Source organism: Macrobrachium rosenbergii, chromosome 14, assembly GCF_040412425.1.
Source record: "Macrobrachium rosenbergii isolate ZJJX-2024 chromosome 14, ASM4041242v1, whole genome shotgun sequence".
In the NCBI taxonomy this organism is placed as follows: Eukaryota; Metazoa; Arthropoda; class Malacostraca; order Decapoda; family Palaemonidae; genus Macrobrachium; species Macrobrachium rosenbergii.
The window spans coordinates 32,626,175-32,647,974 of record NC_089754.1 but is presented as its reverse complement, the minus strand read 5'-3'; the positions used below and the strand labels follow the sequence as shown (position 1 = coordinate 32,647,974).

Sequence of the window (21,800 nt, the reverse complement as noted above, 5' to 3'; positions counted from 1 at the left end):
AATTTCCTGCATTTAAAAATCTGTGAAATAAGTTTCCTCCACTCGCTTGTGTCCTGTACACTTGTGCCTAAACTCTTATCTAGTGTAAGTTTTATCTATTCCCTTTTTCCATTATTTCCCGAGTCTTCCTTGCACATCATCATCTTGCTACTTTCACATTTACTGGTTTTCCTCATCCATTCTTGTCTCATGCCCAAACCATCTCAATTTTTGAGAACTCAATCATTTTTCCAATCTTTGCATATCACATCTCTCCACCAATTGTACAAATGGGCAATTTGTACTGTCACACCTTTGCAAAATCTCATTTTATTTGAAACTTTGATTACAAATATTTTCATCTCTTTTCCTCTTGTCCTTATAAATTCATTTTATATTTTTCCTCTTTGCTTTCCTTTGTCTTTTCAGTCTTTACCTACACAGTTTAAGACTACTTTTGTCAAGAAGGATTATGCTTACCAATGGACTACTTACTCGGAGTGATTTATTGCAATGTGATAAGTTAATGATGGACGTGACTTGAAGACTTTATGGCAAGTTTCACACTGCTGTATCTTTTTCTTACGTCCTCTTTTCTTCACATTCAGTGTTTCTGATAACTTTACAGATGCCTGTAAAATGAAGATAGTGTCATCAGTACAAACTAAAAATATATATATAAATTTTCCTTATTTTATGTTAATTAATCATAAAGCACTAAATAGAACTTAACCTTAAAGGCTATTTTTGACAAAAATATTCATAATTATGAAGTAGATTAGTTCTATATGCTGCATTATCTTGAAATAAACAAATATACTAAATGCACTACAGATGTACTAAACATGTTGATAACACTGACTAAAGAATATTACTAGATGAAGATTACAATTGGTGTTTATTCATCGTTTACGCTTGTAGTAATGCATACCTCTTTAGCTTTCTGCTTTTGCTTCATTTTCTCTGGCAATTCATCTGCATGAAATTTACCCACATGTCGTTCATATGCCCACCATGTTGCCAACAATTTACCACAGTATGGGCAGTCCATGTCCCTGTGTGTGATGCATTTGTGTGTATGCAAAACTTCATCCGAAGGTGCTACAAAGGTACAGTATGGGCAATGTGATCCACTCCTCTTATAGCCAGATCCCAGGTCCTGGAAATAAGATGAAGATTATTATTACAGTAAACTCTTCTAATAGAATGTTATGGTTGATTAAATATGTGCCCTCTATATGAAACTAATGACCTAGCCCGATGTTATCTATATGCTCATGACTTTCATATAGGAAAGCAGATAAATAAAATGGTCAGGGCAAAAAGCAAAACACCAGTAACTCCCCTGGCTCCATGTTCTTACAGCAGCTGCATATGTACCTTCAAATATATTTTTATCTTCTCAGTGTATCATATAGAATATGGGGAGGCTCTTCTGAATTGTCTCTAATTATTTATAGTGGGCTCACTGAACACAACAGCTTTGTTTGCATCTGCCAAATAGATAAGTTACTAAATGTGCATAAATACCCTTTTTCCTGGTAATCTTGTGGGTCAGCTGGCCTGAAACCAGCTAGTAGTGTCCTTGAAACTCTGGTGAGATTAAGTTTCTGGCTGGTCAAGGTGCTACTCTGCATCTGCTACATATTTTTTACTTGCAGACTTCATGACCTGACATGCTCATCAAGTTTTAACTGTGGGTTAGTCAACTCTCTAGTAGTGAAGGGACTTTGTTCTCAGAGTAGCCCTATACCACTCCTGTGTCTTTTGCCTAAAAGAGTTGTTGTTCCTAACTCATTATTTTCTTTGAGAAGATAGCCTTCATGGCTCTCATCATTCAGAAGGAGAACCTTAAAGCAGCAACTGGGACTGTTTTACTAGACTGCAGCATTTTTGGAGCATATGTATCATTAGGAATCCCCTAATTTTTGGTTTCCTTGGATGTTATGATTTCAGGCACTTAGAGTTTTGGTTAAAACTTTGTACATCATCTTGCCATGAGGAAGACAGTCAGCAAGTTCTTCAGTATGTAGAAGAACAGATGAATTCCCTACTATAGTTTTCTACCTTTCTTCAGAAAGCAGTGAGAAGCAGAAACAAGTGGTCAGCTTTACTATATGAGTTCTATTTTGTCATCATCATCATAAATATTTTTACACAGACTTATTCTTTGTGGGGATAGATGTTAACTGGAGCTTCTTTCATTATCCTGGTCCTTAAGGAAAGGTTTGTCTTGCAAATTACTAAATTGTCTCCCTCCTTACTCAGATACTGTTAACCTGTTCCTCCTTATGAAGCTATATTCCATTAATAAATCTTGGGCTGAAAACTCACCAGTACCATTCTCACAATACATGGCTTTGTCAGTATTCTCCTCTTGTTTTTCCAAATATCTTTCCTGTACATCATTTTCAGTACAACCCATTACTTTTATAAAGAGTGCCTGCTTCCCAACACCAGTGCTCTGTTGCAGCTGGAATAGAATGCATGGAACAATTCATTTAACTACGTTAGACTGCTGGGGAACCTTTGCGCATGTTCCAACCTAACTGACCCACCTTATCTCCTGGTGGATGACATGTCTGGGAACTGGGTACAACAGTTTTGCTATGTAAAAAATAATGGGTTTGCCTTGACAAAAAGAAAATAAAATTTGATTTTTAAAAATATTTAAATCATACCACCGAGCCAAAAATCTTTCCTCTCTCAAGACTGGCCCAAAGGTTTTCTTCTGATAGAAGAAATATGACTTATTAGATTAGATATTATATGGAAAATTACAGGTTCCTTAAAATTTGATGACTGGATAAAATGAAAAATGTTGAGCTACAAAATTTCTGTAAAGTTTTTTCAATACTTGTCCTTCCTTGTCTAGTGAAACTTGAACATTCATACAAAATACATTTTATGATTCATGTACAGCAGCTCTCTCTTTTCCCCAGGTCCAAGATCTGCTAACTAACTTTTCCACTGTTGATTGCAGCCCCCAAAAAATACTTGGGAAAATTCAAGAAGTTCCCCCTCCAGCCAACAAGTAAGTATAGGCTGTAGCATGGTAAAAATTGCCAGACCTTACTGTGCCTTGCACCATACAGTATAGTAATCATATAGTATTTTAATTCCTTTTGATTCCCATACCCCATCAAGTATAAGAATAATTTCATTTTTTTTTTGTAAACCCATGTATGACCATTTCCTGACAGATGCATCAAGTCTGCTTCGACTATTCTCATTGTCTGTATTTTTGTCAGGGGTTTATCAGTGTCTTTACACTAACTGCATAAAAATTTTGTGGGATACTGTGGTTTCCTGCTGCTAATATAATCATTTTAGAATAAAAGTACACCAGGATTCAACTCCTCCTCTTTTATACATATATACAGTAGCTTCAGTGGAAGAACATAAATATAACTCCTTCTCTTTAATTAATTCATACAGTAGAATATAAAGTGAGAAGTATCAGTAAAATTTACAATCGAGAAAGTGGCTGAGAGTATAATGTAGGAGAGATGGAAGGGTGAATTCATCACTGCATTATGTACAGTATCCAACAGATGGTGTCATAAGAAATGCCCAAGGCTGCAAAATATAAATAGTCTAAAGGATTTTTTGCACCCATTCAAAATAAGGATTTAGTTTCCTCTAGTACAATAAAGTATAATAAAATAGTTTCATCACTGAGCCAACTATATCAGCTTTCATAGTCTGGGATGGAGAATTTGTTCCTTAAATAAAAGAAAAAATTGTCTTAGCCCAAAGCCATACACACACAGAAGAGCAGCCCCTTGTTTAAGGTAAATATAACATTTTTCATAATCAGGTTTTACAGTTTCTAGATTTCAAAAGCTTAACATCTGTGATATATGGAAGACAATCATTACTTGATTTCTCTATTCCTAGCCTATTATTAAAAACAAATGTTGTCAATTTTAGTCTTTCGCAGCATTTTTCAGTCTGATGTATATATGTGTGAGGTCCATCCTGAAATATGTTTTCATTTTTGGTAAGAATGAGTCATTCAGAGATGAATATCTATTGGAATGATGCACAACATTTCTAGATAAATGCCTTTTGTCAATCTCAATAATGCAAAGGACAATCCCTTTTCAGGAATTAAAAAAAAAAAACAGTATAAGAACTAAAATATTCTATGAAGTGAAATCATGAAATAATTACATATGTAATGCTACAGAGTTCAGTGTAGTCTCAGTCAATACAACAGGACCTTAATGTTTTACAAGTTTTATCAATGAATCTTTGAGGGGGTTTTGATACATTTACTTTGTACCTGTGGATTTATTCAGTAATGTTTATTTTACATTTTTGTTCAGTCGTGTTGTACATTTTACAGTTCTTCATTACTTATTCTAATTATATACCAATAATCATCTTCTGTAATCTAATTATATACCAATAATCATCTTCTGTATTTCATCTACTGCACTGATTATGATTTCCTCTTTTTTTTTCACAAAACTTAGTGTCTTTGTTCCACAATTAAATACTGTACAAATACCAGGTACTCAGACTCATATTCTGTTTTAGGACTGAAAAGTAAAGACATGATATGGCATTCAAATCCTTTAATATAAAGGACAACACTATGGCTGTTAAAATATTTAACATCAGAGAGGAGCAAGGGTTGTAGCACAACAAAAATATAATACATAGTCATTATTCACTCAGAAATGCCCGGCATTTCACAGTCTTCATTATCAAAATTTTGATACAAACAGATACCATGATACAAATCTTGTTGAACATGTAATGGTACTCCACACTAACCCTGTTATAAAGTAAAAAGATCACTTTCCAAACATTACCCAAAACAGATATTTCACTCTGTCACTGTATAAACATCAAATGTTTCACCATTCATCTGGACCTGAATTTTTCCATCTTCTAGAGAGGCAACAGCTAGCTGCTGCAGCTGTGAGGCATCCATTTGATCGCCTAGTTGCATGTCCTCAGGCAAAGAAACCAAATGTGCTTCTTCAAACTCCAGAACTTTACTGTCCTCTTCTTCATCATCTTCTTCCACTTCATCTTTAGCAGAAAACTTACTTGGCAAATCAGTCTTAACAGCTGGAATGCCACTTGCAATAATCTGTTGCAAGAAAGATTTTTGATCCTCTTCACCAGTAGCTTCTGAAAGAACAATAACACACTGACTCTCTGCATTTCCAGGACCAATCCCAGAATCATCAACACGAACCATTTCAATGCCTTCATCACATTCAAAGTCATAATCTTCAGAGTTATTTCTGAGCAGTATTCCTGGTGCTGTGAACACATGTTGGCTATCAGTAGTCAGCATGTGCAGTTTCTTATCTGGGTTCTCTGGATGTCTGAATTTTTGGTGACGGTCATATGATATCTTATGCAAGAACATGGCTGGGCACTGCTGGCATTTAAATGGCCCATTTCGATGAGTTTTGGGCTCATGTTGCCGACTGTGAATTTTGAGATGATGAATTTTGCGGAATTTAACACCACAGACTGAGCACTCGAATGGTTTTTCACCTGTGTGTATTCGTATGTGTTCTTTGTACGAAGCACAACGTGTGAATGCGTGTCCACAAAATTTACACTTCCATGACCTAGCTTTTCTGTGGGTCTGGTTATCATGCATAATGAGGGAAAAATTTGTATGGAAACCTTTCCCACATTTATCACAGTAAAAGTTTTTCTTTGTGTGTCTTATTCTGTGCGTTCTAAAGTTACTCGGATGATTAAACACTTTGTTACATATATCACAAACATATTTGATTCCATCATGAAGCTTCAAATGGTAAGCAAGTGCTGCCTTCGAATAAAACTTTTTCCCACAAACGTTACAGTCCACTTCATCCCTTGAATTCTTCAAAGCTTCTTCATTTCCAGGTACTTGAATTTCAACGTTATGGAAGACCTTCAGGTGGTTTTCCCAAGATCCTATTCGTGCTAAGATCTTTCCACAAAACTGACATTCAATAGTTTTGTGGGTTTTCTGATGTTCTTTCAGCTGTTCACCAGTTGGGCAAACTTTCATGCAAAATTTACACAAATGAATGATATGGGGTCTCTTTCTATAGGCCCTCTTTGCACGAGGTTTACCCCCATTGTCTTCCAAAGATTTTACCTTCTTTTTCATAATACATGAAGAGTCTGACTGAGGCATGGACCTAGAATAGCGTGACAGCTCTGCAAGACTCTGCCGCATCTTCTCTGACAGAACTGGCACCCGCTTGCCAGGTTCCCGTGGGCGAGTAACTTGAAGAGCCTGTAAAACAATGATACCTTCAGAAAACGGACTATGTATCACCTTCACAAATAAAGTTAGGCTTCTTCAAAAACTGCCCTTAACATAAGGTGAGATGTAGGACATTTGGATTTTAAATGACAACAAAAGGGGAGACAGATTATTGGAATGTCCTGTTAGGACTTCTCCCCAATAAGTTAATCACAAAAAAGAAAAACCATGGCTTGTCACTCAAACCTTTCTCCATCTTTGTACAATAAAATTATGATCACAACCCATTTATACAAGTCAGTAATGTTCACAGAAGCTAAAAAGCTTGCAGCGCTTTTATATAACATATGACTTCTATATGGTATTTACATAATAATAAAATAGATTCAGTATAAAACAAAACTATATAACTCTTGCTCCAATAAGACCAATGCTTAGATAAAATTTTAGGGAGCCATATTGTTTGTCATATGTACTAAAAAGTACATACATCATGCTCCAATAAGACCAATGCTTAGATAAAATTTTAGAGGTCCACATCTGTCACACTTTAGTTAGTTAGATTGTTTGTCTGAACTCTTTTAGTATATTAAGTATCATGAACCAAAATAAAAAAAAAGGGGGAATACATACATCATAAAAAATTCTGAGCTTACAAAGCTCACAGCTTTTGAGCAAATAAAAACACTCATCATTGTTTCTGTTCATATCCACAAAAAGGAAAATTAAGATAAAGTAGGAAGTGCAAAAATACTACTGTCCTTTAAATTTACTGAAAAGTTTTGCCCAATTTTTCAAATTGATCTAGAAAATTAGCTTTAAATTGGAACAAAAAAAGAAGAGTAAAAACCACTTTATAACAAGAATTTTAATTAAAAACAGTTAATCATATGTATGCCTATTAGTGTCCCTTAAGTTCTTGAGTTAACCCATCTTATTTTCTGTGTGTGACCCACATTTCTTTGAAAGATATGATAAATATGGGAAAAAGAGGAGTAAAACCACTTTATAACCATATGTATGCCTATTAGTGTCCCATAAGTTCTTGAGTTAATGTGCCATCTAGATTCCCAGGTATGTCTTAACCAATAGCCTCACTTTTCATGTAAATGTTCAGTGCCTTAACAAATGTTGATCTACCTTGTTTTATGCTCACTGCTTAAGATACAACATACCATATTTATGGTGATCATTCCCAATCCCAGTGCATTATAGGCTACTTTTGGTCCTTAACCACATCTTTTCAGCCACAGCTTTTTAACTTTCTGCATCATATTATTCATCCATTCTCCTTGGTATCTTCTTACTTAGCAGTCAGTGTCAAATTTGCCTTGTTTGAATTTCTACTTACCATTCAAGAACAAACACTTTCGGCCAGCCTTATAAGAATCTGCTTATGTGATACAATGGCTTGCCTAAACTATTTGATAGTTATAATCACAATGACCCAACTACTCTTTCACCTAGAGTTGATTAGCTCATCTTCATCCTAATTTTGATGTCACCTACACTCCACTGATATTTCTCTTTTGATGGTCGGTTTATCTATCTGCTTATCTTTACACTATTCCTTTTTTTGTACTTCCACTGTCTTCATTACCCTAGGGTTCAAGGGCATTCCCACTTGGGGTCAGCCTCTCTTGCCAAAGACCTGCTTATCAGGAATACAAAATGACAATTCCTTGGTCCAGCAAGTCTAAACCACAAGGTCACACCCAAAATATTATTGTCCCAACTCTCTCCTGTATAATCATAATATTTTATAGTAAAGGCACACAGGCTGTAATAATAATAATAATAATAATAATAATAATAATAATAATAATAATAATAATAATAATAATAATAATAATAATAACAAGAGAGAAACTGAATGAGAAATACAAAGTACAGGAGAAGGGACTAAACAACACAATAGAAGATATAAAACAGAGGCTTAAAGCCAAAGCACATAGGATCCAACGGTAGATGAACAAGAATAAAGGATACCAACAAAACAAACTCTTCGGAATCAACCAGAAAAGATTATACAGCCAACCAAGAGGGGAAGACAACCACCAGGATATTCCTGAAGCCAAACCAAGTAAGAGACTCTGGGAAGACATATGGAGCAATCTGGTATCACACAACGAACATGCAACATGGCTCCAGGAAATCAAGGCAGAAGAAATGGTGAGAATAAAACAAAGATTCACAGAGATCACGACAGACACAGTCAGACACCAAATAAAGAAAATGCCCAACTGGAAAGTCCCAGGTCCCGATGAAGGCCATGGATACTGGCTCAAAAACTTCAAGGCCCTACACCCACAAACAGCAGAACAACTCCAGCATTGTATCACAAACCACCATGCGCCCAAATGGATGACCACAGGGAGAACATCATTAGTACAGACAGACAAGAACAAGGGAAATATAGCAAGTAACTACAGGCCTATCACCTGGCTACCAATAATGTGGAAGCTACTTTCATCAGTGAAAGGCTATACAACTACCTAGAGGATACAGACACCATCCCCCATCAACAGAAAGGCTGCAGCAGGAAGTGTAGGGGCACAAAAGACCAGCTCCTAATAGACAAAGTGGTAATGAAGAATAGTAAGAGAAAGAGGGCCACTAAGCATGGCATGGATTGACTACAAGAAAGCCTTTGTCATAATACTGCACACATGGCTAAAAGAATGCCTGAAAATATATAGGGCAGAGGATAACCATCAGCTTCCTTAAAAATACAATGTGCAACTGGAGTACAGTACTTACAAGCTCTGGGATAAGACTAGCAGAGGTTAACATCAGGAGAGGGATCTTTCAAGGCGACTCACTGTCTCCACTACTCTTCGTAGTAGCCATGATTCCCATGACAAAAGTACTGCAAAAGATGGATGCTGGGTACCAACTCAAGAAAGGAGGCAACAGAATTAATCATCTGATGTTCATGGATGACATCAAGCTGTATGGTAAGAGCATCAAGGGAATAGATACCCTAATCCAGACTGTAAGGATTGTATCTGGAATAGAAAAATGTGCCTTGGTCAACGTACAAAAAGGCAAAGTAACAAGGACTGAAGGCATAGAGCTACCAGACGGGAATAGCATCAAACACAGATGAGACAGGATACAAATACCTGGGAATAATGGAAGGAGAGGATATAAAACACCAAGAGGTGAAGGACACGATCAGGAAAGAATATATGCAGAGACTTAAGGTGATACTCAAGTCAAAACTCAACACCGGAAACATGACGAAAGCCATAAACACATGGGCAGTACCAGTAATCAAATACAGCACAGCATAAACCAGAAAACTAGAAAACACATGACAGTACACAAAGCACTACACCCAAGAGCAAATACAGACAGACTATACATAACATGAAAGGAAGGGGGGAGAGGGCCACTAAGCATAGAGGACTGCGTCAACATCGAGAGTAGAGCACTGGGGCAATATCTGAAAACCAGTGAAGACGAGTGGCTAAGGAGTGCAAGGGAAAGGACTGATAAAAGTTTACGAAGACCCAGAAATATACAGAGACAGGAGAATGAAAAACAGAACAGAGGAATGACACAACAAACCAACGCACGGACAGTATGTGAGACAGACAAAAGAACTGGCCAGCGATGAAACATGGCAATGGCTACAGAGGGGAGAACTCAAGAAGGAAACAGAAGGAATGCTAACAGCGGCACAAGGTCAGGCCCTAAGAACAAGATATGTCCAAAGAACAATAGATGGATATAACACCTCACCCATGTGCAGGAAGTGCAATAGGAAAGACAAGACCATAAACCACATAGCAAGCAAATGTCTGCGCTTGCACAGAACCAGTGCAAAAAGAGGCATGATTCTGTAGCAAAAGCCCTCCACTGGAGTCTGTGCTAGAAACACCAGCTAGCTTGCTTGGTAAGAACACCAACCTGAGGGAGTAATAGAAAACGATCAGCCAAAGATCCTCTGGGACTATGGTATCAGAACAGATAGGGTGATATGTGCCTATAGACCAGAAGTGACGTTGATTGACAGAATCAAGAAGAAAGTATCACTAATTGATGTTGCAATACCATGGGACTCCACAGTAGATGAGAAAGAAAGAGAGAAAATTGATAAGTATCAAGACCTGAAAATCGAAATAAGAAGGATATGGAATATGCCAGTGGAAATTGTACCCATAATCATAGGAACCACTAGGCACGATCCCAAGCTCCCTGTAAAGGAATCTGGAAAAACTAGATGCCGAAGTAGCTCCAGGACTCATGCAGAAAAGTGTGCTACTAGAAACAGTGCACATAGTGAGAAAAGTGATGGACTCCTAAGGAGGCAGGATGCAACCGGAACCCCACATTATAAAAACCATCCAGTCGAATAGGATGACTTGATAGACAAAAAAAAAAAATAAATAAATAAATAAATAAATAATAATAATAATAATAATAATAATAATAATAATAATAATAATAATAATAATAATAATAATAATAATGTAAATGTGAAGGTAAATTATGGCCCTTTGAAAAATTATTGAAAATGTATTAAAATCTTTACAAAAGTTTAAAATTGCTCTACAAAAATAACATTATGCAAAAGTTATTGCACAATTTTTTTTCATATCACATAACAGACACTACAGTTCAGTGCTAAGAACAGTACTATGTACATAAGTGACCACAACAAAATACAAATGACAGGTATATACAATGCCATATATACAATAAGAACTAAAATTTTTAAAGTTTGTATCTTATTAAAAAATAAACAAACTCTAAAATCAGAGAAAAATCAAATATAAACATACTACTTATGAAAAATTTATGTACATTTCAATAACTTAGAACTAACTTAACTTGAAACCAAAGGTTAAATTAGAGTGGTAAAGAAATAATTATGTTCTCTTTCTGGGAAAATAACTTGAGGCCAGACATGAATTCATGTGCATGAGATGACAGCCAAGTTACAATTCTTTCATTTAAGATGGTAGTATAAAGAAGAGTAATCACAGGATTACACACACCTGCCACTAACTTATGTCAGGTGAATGCAACTACTTCATAGTTTAAGCACTCAAAGAGGGAAGGATAAATGTGAAAGGTGAGAGGAGAAGAAGGAATTAAAAGGAATTAAAACAGAAAGAAATGGAAAACTTAGACACCAGAGCTGAAAGAACAACAAGCCAAGGAGGTAAGGTAGAGTAATGTAAAGTATGAAAAAGAATTATAAGAACAGAGCATGAACAAAAGAACAATAATAATAATATTGTAATAAAAAAAAAGTAACAAAAGAATGTCAAGCATGAAAAGAGTAGCACAGCAAAGTAGTTAAAGGAATTATTAACATTACACAACACAGATTACATTATCACAAGAAATGAGCAAGTTTGAAAATGATATCATGAGGATCTGAATGTATCTTTTGGGATATTGTTAAATGTTAATGAAAACTGAAAATATCATGAGGATCTGAATGTATCTTTTGGGACATTGTTAAATGTTAATGAAAACTTTAAGTGCTCTGCTATGCTTCTCTTACCTGATATTCTTCTTTTATTTTCCCTGTTATATCACTTATTGCTAACATTCATTCTGCTTTCTTTTAATTCCTTTTCATAGTTTGAGTACAAATTTTTCAATACTTGAGCAGTCTATTTCAACCTTCCAGAATACTGCAAATGTAAACAAATGACCTATGTACATCCCTGGTCATGACAGATTTTTCTTGCAATCTAACCTGGTGAAAACTGCATGAAAACATCATCTAATGAACCTACAGTATAACAGCTAAACAAGGTGGTATAACAAGGCACCTCACTTTTCCTAAAGTACTAACTCATTTGTTCCAGAAACACTGTTCTCAGAAAACACCACAAAACAAGTGTCCCATTCATCTGACCCCATTCCAATCGATCCAGGTTCTATATTTCCTGGTTCAGCATAAATCTGAACATTTTCTCCTACTTGAGCAGGCTCCACCAACACAGGACCTGGATTCTGGCGACAAATGTGTGCACTCATATCATGTTTAGAAGGAAATGTAACATGACAGTCATTACAAATAACTTCTGCTGATCTCACAGTGGGTCTCTGTTCCCCACAAAGATGACTGTCCTTTAATTCTTGGCTGTCAAACAAAGCATTACAGTTATTACACCGAAGATATTTCTTAATCTTATCTTTAAGAGAAGGCACAAAATCTGTAGAATTGTTGTGCTGTTTCATGTGCATTTCAACATGTGCTTTACGTCTAAAGCGAGTGTAACAGATTGTGCACTCGTATGTCTTTTGTTTGTGCTTTTCTAAATGACTGGAATATATACTTGCACGACTGAACTCCCTCCCACATATTTCACATTTCCAACACCTAGCATTCTGATGCACAGAATTATAGTGGTACCCTAATTCTGAGGTGGTATAAAACTTTGCTGAACACTTGTCACAACCTGCCATCTTTTCCCCATGACGCTTCATGTGGGCTTTTAAATTTTTGACATGCTTGAAGACTTTATCACACTGATTGCACGTCAACTTTGCATCATTATGAGCTGTTGCAATGTGATAAGTAACAGCTGTTTTAGATTGGTACTGCTTCCCGCACACCCAGCAAAGATGCTCCGACTCTGGATTTATCTTTAAACCATGGAACTTAACATAGTGCTGTGTCAGCATGCCACGTTTAGCAACAACTTTGCCACATATAGCACATTCGTAGCTGCTATGGGTCTTCATGTGGTCTTTGTAATCTTGTGCAAACTCAAAATTGAGTCTGCATAAGTTACAAAAATGCTTTTTATTTTTAAATAACCTTTTTCCTGATTTTGAAGTTGTTGCAAAGTTCTTAGATAATTGTTTCATGTACTTGTCAGATTCTCCATCTTCCCTAAGTGTGCTGATAGAAGTATATTCAACAAGAACCTGCAATGCACAAGACTTTCATCAAGACTACCATTTTAAATTTCCAACTACTTAGTGAGTAGTATATACATTGTATTGTACCATAAATAACATGATCTTACATCTTAGAAAGTTCCAAGATATTTTTACCGTATGTTAACCCTAAAATACCTTCCCCAAATGGATAAAACAAGAAATTAAAACTTCCCAATCTTTTGAAATGTTCCAAAAACACAGACCCCTTATTTTACTTATGATATACTGTCTGCTGTAGCATTACTGCCTCAGAAAATATTTTTTCTCAGGCCTCAGGAATGTATTGTGCTTAATACAAGTGTATACCTTTGAAGTTAGTAATATATCCTAATAAATTTAAAAGATCTAAGGACTTCAAACGTCTTAGTACTCCCTTGTGACATCTTTCCATTCTGAATAGGAGCCTGCCTTCTCTGCCTTCACCTTCACTAGTACAGGTTAGTCAACAAAATGGCAGCGAGCTCCCTAAAGTTATGCTAAAACAGCCAGTTTTGACATGCTTCCCTTGTGTCATACAGACTACAGTACTATCTTGCAACATTCACCAATCATTTTAGATTCTGGTTTAGAGATGTACAATATTACAAGACTACTGTATTCAAGAGATACTTGTTCAGCTGCAATATTGCTTGTTCCATCACACCCTGATTTGACAATGTACTACAAAATCATCCAGTCTTCACTTACTTGTTCATCTTGGAACATTACTGTTCATCTAACCCAGTGCCTAAGACTTGCTTGTAGATGAAATTTGTCTCCAGGGTAATTTTGACTCTTGTTTATGGAGGAATAAGGAGCAATTGCATGCTAGTACAATATTCAGTATCAAGAATCTTGCAAATGGTAATCTGCTCCTCCTATGACAGCACGCTGTTCAGCATATCTGTGCTTAACAGCTTGTCAATACTACTGATACTCTCTGTACATTGTACTGTCTGCTCATCTATCCAGTGCACTACTATGTCCAGATATTCATTTCCTCTGTTCTCCTATGACTGAACTGGTACACATCCCTTCCAGATGTCATCCTGCATCAGGTCAACATTTTACCTCCTCTTTGTATCTGCACTATCTGTCCTTTCATGTTAAATTAACATTCAGCAAGTTGAAACTAAACCCAGCAAGTGAAAATATTCATTAAGCATAATGGGATGTCTTTGGCATATTCATTCCTGTCTTGGTGCTCCTGGTGCTTCATACACTACTAATCTGAATTCCATGTCTCTGGGCCTGGGCCTCTACATCTCTGCCATGGTGCATCAAAATATCCCTGCCACATCATCTCTCATCTCTGTTGTTCCCAAGTGTTCTGTATGAAGTCTACTGTAGAATTCTTGACTCTGTTTTGGTGATCCTAGTGCAAAATTAGGAAACTGATTCTAACCAAAAAGTTTCAAATTGAGATTGTAAACAAATAACGCAGCCAACTTGTACATCAGCAACATATGAAGGCTAAGGCAGCAATCACGTATGTGAAATATGTAGTGAAAATTAAGACTCCACACTTCACATACTTATTGATGACACATCTCACATACTTATTGATGACATATCTGTTGGCTAATACCCTACAACACTAAGCAGTACAGCACAAGTAAAATAGGAGGTTTGATCTTTACATGAACATGCTCACACACCCAAACATAGCCTTTGCTATGAATACATCATGGAACTGATGATAAAGAAATGCCAGGATGGTATCTTGGGGATGACAGATTCTATTCTGTATGGGCAGCCAACTCTTCAACAATCTGCCTGCATGGAAGTTATCAAGTCTAAATTCTCCATGTTGATCTGCAGACCCAAGAAAAGACTTAAGGCTGACTGGAAAAAGCCAAGAACAGCCAGTCATCCAGTTAAACAGGAAGCCCCCTCTGCACACCAATCTCCTAATGGACCCCACAGCCTCCTTCCAGAAGGAAGTCAGACAAAGAAACTTGTTCAAACAACTGAGATCTATAATTGAGCTTTAACGTCCTGCAGGTTTTGTAGCATCCCAGCCTCTCCTGGTGAATTTCCTCAATGGTCCCCTTCTGCAACATGGAGACTACCTTGTCACCAGGAACCTTCATTTCTCCAGACTGGAGCCCTAAGACTTGAAGGTAACCAGTTGAGACTATGAAGGAGGACCTCCATCAAGTAGTGAAATCCAACTGCAAGAAGCTAGTGTTCCATGCAAATGGCCTTCCAAGCCCTCAAAAATTTCTGAAGACAGGCTTTAACTAGAAGGGAGGAGAACAGTGCAGACAGAGGTGTCCAAGGTGTCCCATAAGTGAAAAGATATAAGGTAGTCTGGCAACACCAGACATATATCCTAGGTACCTAAGCAACCAAGTTATTCCTTATTCCAAGGGATGGGGTAATAGCCTGACTTGTCCTGACTTTGTTGGTACTCTCGGACGCCTTGTGCCTACTGCTACTAAAGAATAGATGTTGATACTCATGACTAAGATGTTAATTCATAATCAGATAATATCACAGCTTGCACAGGTCACAAAAGCATCTAATCTCAATCATCCCTTTCAAATGCACATGGGGAGAGGAACGAAATTTCAAGTCTTTTTATCATCAACTCGGGTTCTAGGTTCCCATCACAAACTTGGGACTGAGCAAGATGAAAGAGTCTCAACTACATGTGCTGGATTTGGTACAAGAGACCATACAACACATTCTTATCCATTTCTATCCCCTCCCATCTATGTAAAGGCACTGGAAGAAAACCATGTGATTAGTCAACTGCTGTTCATTTCTTCATTCAAATGTGCAAAAAAACATACTAATACAGCATATAAATGCAAAAGAGTTAATGCAGTCTCAGAAATGAGTGCCACAAATACAAAATAGTGTCTGGGAACTTTCCAAGTGTTTAGTAAATACACAAATGAACAACACAAAGAATGATTCTTACTGCTACTGGAGACCCTGGGATCCATCCATGCATGTGTAGTACCAGCTGACTGCCATTCTTTTTCTTTAGTTAAGGATGGAAACATCCTGAACTACTGACAGCTTATGAAAATGGCTAATTTTAAGTACAGTAATGATTTGGTGGTGAATCAAAAAAGGTTTTGCACTCCAGTCTATTTACGTAATCATGCTAACAAACGTAAGCAACCATATGAATGTCTGTGTGACAAGCCTAAAAACTCTTTCTTTCCTTCTTCCTTCACACAATATTATCCTACCAGAACCGTAATTAAAGGGTACTGGTGACTGCTAACAAAACACAATGACCAGCAGACAATAACCAATACATATTGATTTTGGTCAGACAATAACCAATACATATTGATTATGTTTTAAAATGCTGAAGCTTATTGCCTGATACATATATCACTACATAAAACACGTACAATTACATATTTGTCTGATGCAAAAATAACTGGTACAATGTATATTGCCACCTTAGATAATGTTTACTGATTTTTAATAATAGCAAATGCAAGACTGTTTAGCAGAATCACAATAACCCATGCTCATGCATAATGAATCAAGTTTAAAACTGTTGATGCTACTTTCTCACTAAGTGGGTAATATATAAAAACTTTTATGCTGTAACATTTGTATGAAAACAGACTGGTGTGTTTTGTTAATTTGGATAACAGCTACTGACAACAGTAAAGTATGGTACAGTATATTTTCCTCCCAAATGGAACTTACTAAATTTTTTATTTTTTAATTTGATTCTATTCAATTTTTTATATTACCTAAGTAACATGAAATCAATCATTCCAAATTGCTAAGTAATTCAATTTTTTATACTACCTAAGTAGCATGAAATCAAGCATTCCAAATTGCTAAGTAACATGTTTCTTTATATTTGTTGAGTCTAACTTCATTATAAGAGACCACAGTAGTCTGTTTACAACTAAAGGTGGAATTTGTTAATGGTCACTGAAACTGATTGCTCATTTCCCACAGGCTAAACTTGTACACTTGGCCTGAATTTTCATAAATAAGTCTTACAGGCCAACCATAACAGTAATTTTCTCCATTATGGTATTTATACCTAAGGCCCAAGCACTGGGGACAGGCAGACCATTTATCTTTGATAATTTTTTAAAATTAATTATATGGGTTTCCAGTTTGCACTTAAAACCAAACAATGGAAACTGCCAATGTGATGTTCAATATTGTGCACTTTTCCCTAGTTAAAATTAATACAGTATAAAAAATAAAACTTCATACGTTGTATGCAATGTCTAAAAATATAATTTTTTCCATATTTATAATGAATATAGAAGCAAAACAGGATACTTCTCTATATGAGGTATTGTACTTCGTATGAGATATTTTACTACATTTTTACCTTTCAGTACCACAAAAATAAAAGCTTACATTACTGACATGTCAACAAACCCTGAAAAAGAATTTCCTCTTCAATTTATCATTCTGTTCCCTTGAAGTAGATTGGTAGCTTCATACAAATGAATGTACAGTATACTGAAAAATATTAACCCTCCCTTTTACTATTTCAAAGACTATTTGTTGTCTTCCCCATAATGCTCATTTAATTGAAAAAAAATTCGTCATCTAATATACATTCATAAAAAACATACTTCAATAGGCACACAAATAAAAGCATCCTTCCTTTTGACTGACCTAGTTACTACCATTATTATGGGACGAGCTTTTGGCAGCCAACACATCACAATTCACTGAATCGTAAACACATATGAAGTCATCTCCAAGATCGCAACAGTCAGAAATGTTTCCTTTAATATACTGGGTTACTACAGCCTCTGAGTCCAGCCCACTTGTTCCCTCTGCTGAGTTTGTGATGCCAGGCACCTTTGTCCCTGCTAATTCTATATTTTCCATTATATCAGGCTCATTACTCAAGCCTGATAGATCTGTTTGTGTCTTAAAACTGCCAATCTCTAATGTATCATCTGTTTCTTTATCTAAGACATAAGTAGCTATTCCAGTCGTATCCTCATTTAAATTAGCAACCAACATGACATGGTCATTTGAATTTCCATATGAATTTCCTAAACTGAATGGTTCTACGTATGTTGAGTCTTCGAAAAGCTCAATATCTGGGTAACTGACAGTTTCCTGTGATGCTATATTGAAGGTGCTTGATGTGTCCCCTGATTCCAGTGGTAAAGATGTTGTTAACGTAGGAGAACTTAATTGCACAGGGTCTTCAGAATTGACATGCCTGCTGCAATGTTCTTTTATGCTTTTCTTAGGCTTATCAGAGTCTTTGTTTTTCTCGACACACTGCATATACCTGGGGGTCTGTGACGTTTTACTATCAACAAAATGTTCATAAGCCCCATGTCCCTCATCACCAACACTTTGTACAACAGCCTGGCAGCCTAATTTTTTCTCTTGGTCTAAATGATGATTAAGTGCATTTCTGTGCTTAAACGTCCTTCCACATAATGGACACACCAAAAGGCAATGGTCTGAGTGAACCATGCGATGATGTTTTAAGACTGAACGTTGAACAAAAGACCTTCCACAATCTGCACAAAAGTAAGGACGACATTTTCTGTGAACTTGATTTACATGCTTGTTAAGTTCATTTTGTAGATAGAATGATGCACTACATTCTGTGCACTTTACTTTCCTTTCTTTATGCCTGACAACATGACTGGCAAGATTTTTTGGATGGTTAAACTTGCGACCACATTCTTTACACGAGAATATTTTTCCTGAATGGGCACTAATCTTATGACTATGAAGAGCACCAGCAGAGGCATATGTTTTGTTACAAGTACTGCACACATATGACTTTTCTTGGTACTTATCTATATTTGTTTCTATGTTATGCACAGTTTTCAAGTGGTGGTTTAATGCACTTGGACGGGCAAGTGCTAAGCCACACTCAGGACATTTATGGGGTGCATGAGTAAAGACATGGGCAGACATTTCTTGTTCTGACAGAGATGAAAATTTGCACCATTTACATTGAAGACATGCACCAAAATCTACTGTCTTCCACTTCTCAATTAGTTCCTGAAACACAATGCATCGACATCAGTCCCAACAGGTAAACATTAACCTTTCCGTGGTGATCAGTTCCACAGCATATCAGTCAATAACTGTATTTCACATTAATGCTAAATAACAGTCTTCACAGATAATGATACAGGCACTATCATATAAAGCTAAATATAGGGGTCCTCTCTAAAATGATGAGATAAAAGATACCAATAATGTACTCAGATGAAATCTGAGTATCCAACGGATTTTTCAAAAGAAAAAAAAAAACATCCTGGAAGGTTAATATTGCTAGATATCAAAATATTTTTCACCACAAACCTATTACCAGTACTTATAATTAGCCTTTCAGCAGTCCCTCTTCAAATGAAAGAGAACAAACAGCAGTTAGCTGGAGGTAATCCTGTCTATGCATGGGGGAATCTCAGTGTCTTGGGCACCTGTAAGTCATTATTTGTGCAGCTGTGAAAGTGTTAACTAATCTTATGATCTATTTTCGTGAATTATTGATTCATTTAAATTTAAATTCTTTCTCTTTGCAATTCATGTGAAAAGTATTTCACTCATGCAAAGGGATTACACAAACTTTTCCTTTATTTTCTGAAGACAAAAGATGGTCAACCAATTTGTTTAGTTTTCCTTCCATTGTGGATGGTAGTTTGTTAACATAATTATTAAGTACTGGCATTCCTTTTCATACAAGGAAGAGCAACCAGTACTGTTTTATGCTTTGCATTCTGATGTTAGGGTTGCATTTAAATAAAATATGTTGGTAAGTTTGCTTGTTCTGTTGTTAATTGTTAATGAGTTTTAACTACTACCCACATCATAGGAAACTTGTAAGTTTTTTACATAAACTGTAAGTAATAGTCATAAAAAGTAAAGAAAATAAAAATAAAGTCAATGATGGACAACATAAATGTATGAGAGGTGCATGTACATTCACACATTCCTTGTACCACCCATCATTAAGTTCACTTTAATACCCTGTGGGTAATAAAGGTGACTACAATATAAAATTATTATACAAATATAAACAATATAATATAAAATGCAGTACTATTGTATAAGCAAATAATTACCAGAATGAATTTTATATATCTATACATATATATACAACTACCACTATCATAGCCTACATTGTAAGTCTTCAGTATACATAATGTATCTTCATAATACATGTACAGTATATATAATAGTTACGAGAGTTAAGGTAGTTATATACTTAACTCAATACTGTATATGTAGAATCTACTGGTCACTTTTTACCAGATACATATGTAATTGTAATAGCCACAATGCCCTCTAAACTTTCTCGACTTCGTCGCACTTTTTTGGATATGCTTGTCACCACAAAGCCTTAAGATCCAAGTGCAAGAAATATGAAGAAATTATGATGTGCGGTTGCGGGAAACGAACCTGGGTTCACTAATAAGAACGAAGTACCACTGTCGACCTGACCACGAGAAGGATTTTATATTTATATAATTAAATATATATATATATATATATATATATATATATATATATATATATATATATATATATATATATATATATATATATATATATAAAATACAAAATTTTAGACACTTGAAAACTTAATTAAACAATCTAACTTACTACTGATGTTGTATTTATCGACAGTACAAGACTTCTTTAAGCTTCTTATAAGTTTCTTCAGCAACCATGTTGGAAGCTTATTATCAATTAGTTTAACAAAAAGTTGACTATTAAAAATATAATCTTCACCATTCATAAAAATATTTGCAAACTGAAAAATTTGTATTTACATAACTCTGTAAGTCATATCAAGCAATGTATGAGAGTGAAAAGCAGGCAGTCCTATATTTGAAAATTAAAATCTCTTCTTTTATCAGACTAGTTAGAAATTTATTATTAATAATTTTCATATCAATATCAGTATCTAAGTACTATATAAGGTTTCATGAATTATCATACTGTATAAGTATTTAAAAACCATTGCTGCCTTCCTTCAGAACCATTAATTTCTACTTTGAAGTCAAGAACAGAAGTTTTCCAAGACTACAATTGATCTTTCATCAGTGTTAAGCATTGATACCTTTCCCTTTTCAAGCAATCATATAATTTTTCTTTCATTAACAATAATGTACAAAATCTCTCTTCCAAGGTTTTTACTAAAGCTGACTGTTCAAAGTGTGTGTGCATTTTCATGTGTGTATGCTCTGGCAGCTGGCTACACTGTAATTTCTGGATGAAAATTCTATATAGCTGCTTCCCTGATGATCAAGCTTCAATGAGCACTTTGATTTACTGGTTTTAGAGAAGGGCACTATTATATGCAACGAGAAAAATGTAGCATCTATACCATGCAAAAGTATATAAAGTAGATGAGGTGATTTGCATATTAACCAGACCATAATCATTGGAGATTACATCGAATGCTATGAGCCAAAAGCAATGTATGCAAGATCTCTCATCTTCATAAATGCTGGCATAATCACTGAAATAACTTTTTAAAGTCAAGACGGAATAGGAAGAAAAAAAAACAAGCAAAAGAGAGGGCATTACTGACTAGTGTATACTCCAAGCTGTAAACACCGTCATCAGTGCATCTGAACCTCTTGAAGGTAACACCACACAGTAATCTGTAAGACCATCTTCTGAGGCCATATACGGGATACCACTTACAGTGTACTTTACACATTCCTGCAGATGGTACTAAGTTTCCTTCCAGAAT

General features: G+C 35.7%; 1 protein-coding gene across 4 annotated transcripts in view; it reads right to left on the bottom strand.

Moving 5' to 3' along the window:
• Positions 1–21,800, bottom strand: part of LOC136845876 (zinc finger protein 26-like) — a 37,152-nt gene that overhangs the window by 3,422 nt on the left and 11,930 nt on the right. The window contains exons 8-9 of one of the 4 annotated variants that reach the window (XM_067116311.1): positions 911–1,138; positions 475–611 (exon numbers count right to left, since the gene is read on the bottom strand). In XM_067116311.1, the coding sequence (XP_066972412.1) occupies positions 475–611; positions 911–1,138 (365 nt within the window). Of the gene's footprint in view, positions 1–474; positions 612–910; positions 1,139–4,547; positions 6,242–10,715; positions 13,112–16,935; positions 19,094–21,800 lie in introns of those variants that run through there. The other 3 variants (XM_067116308.1, XM_067116310.1, XM_067116309.1) reach the window with 3 other exon arrangements.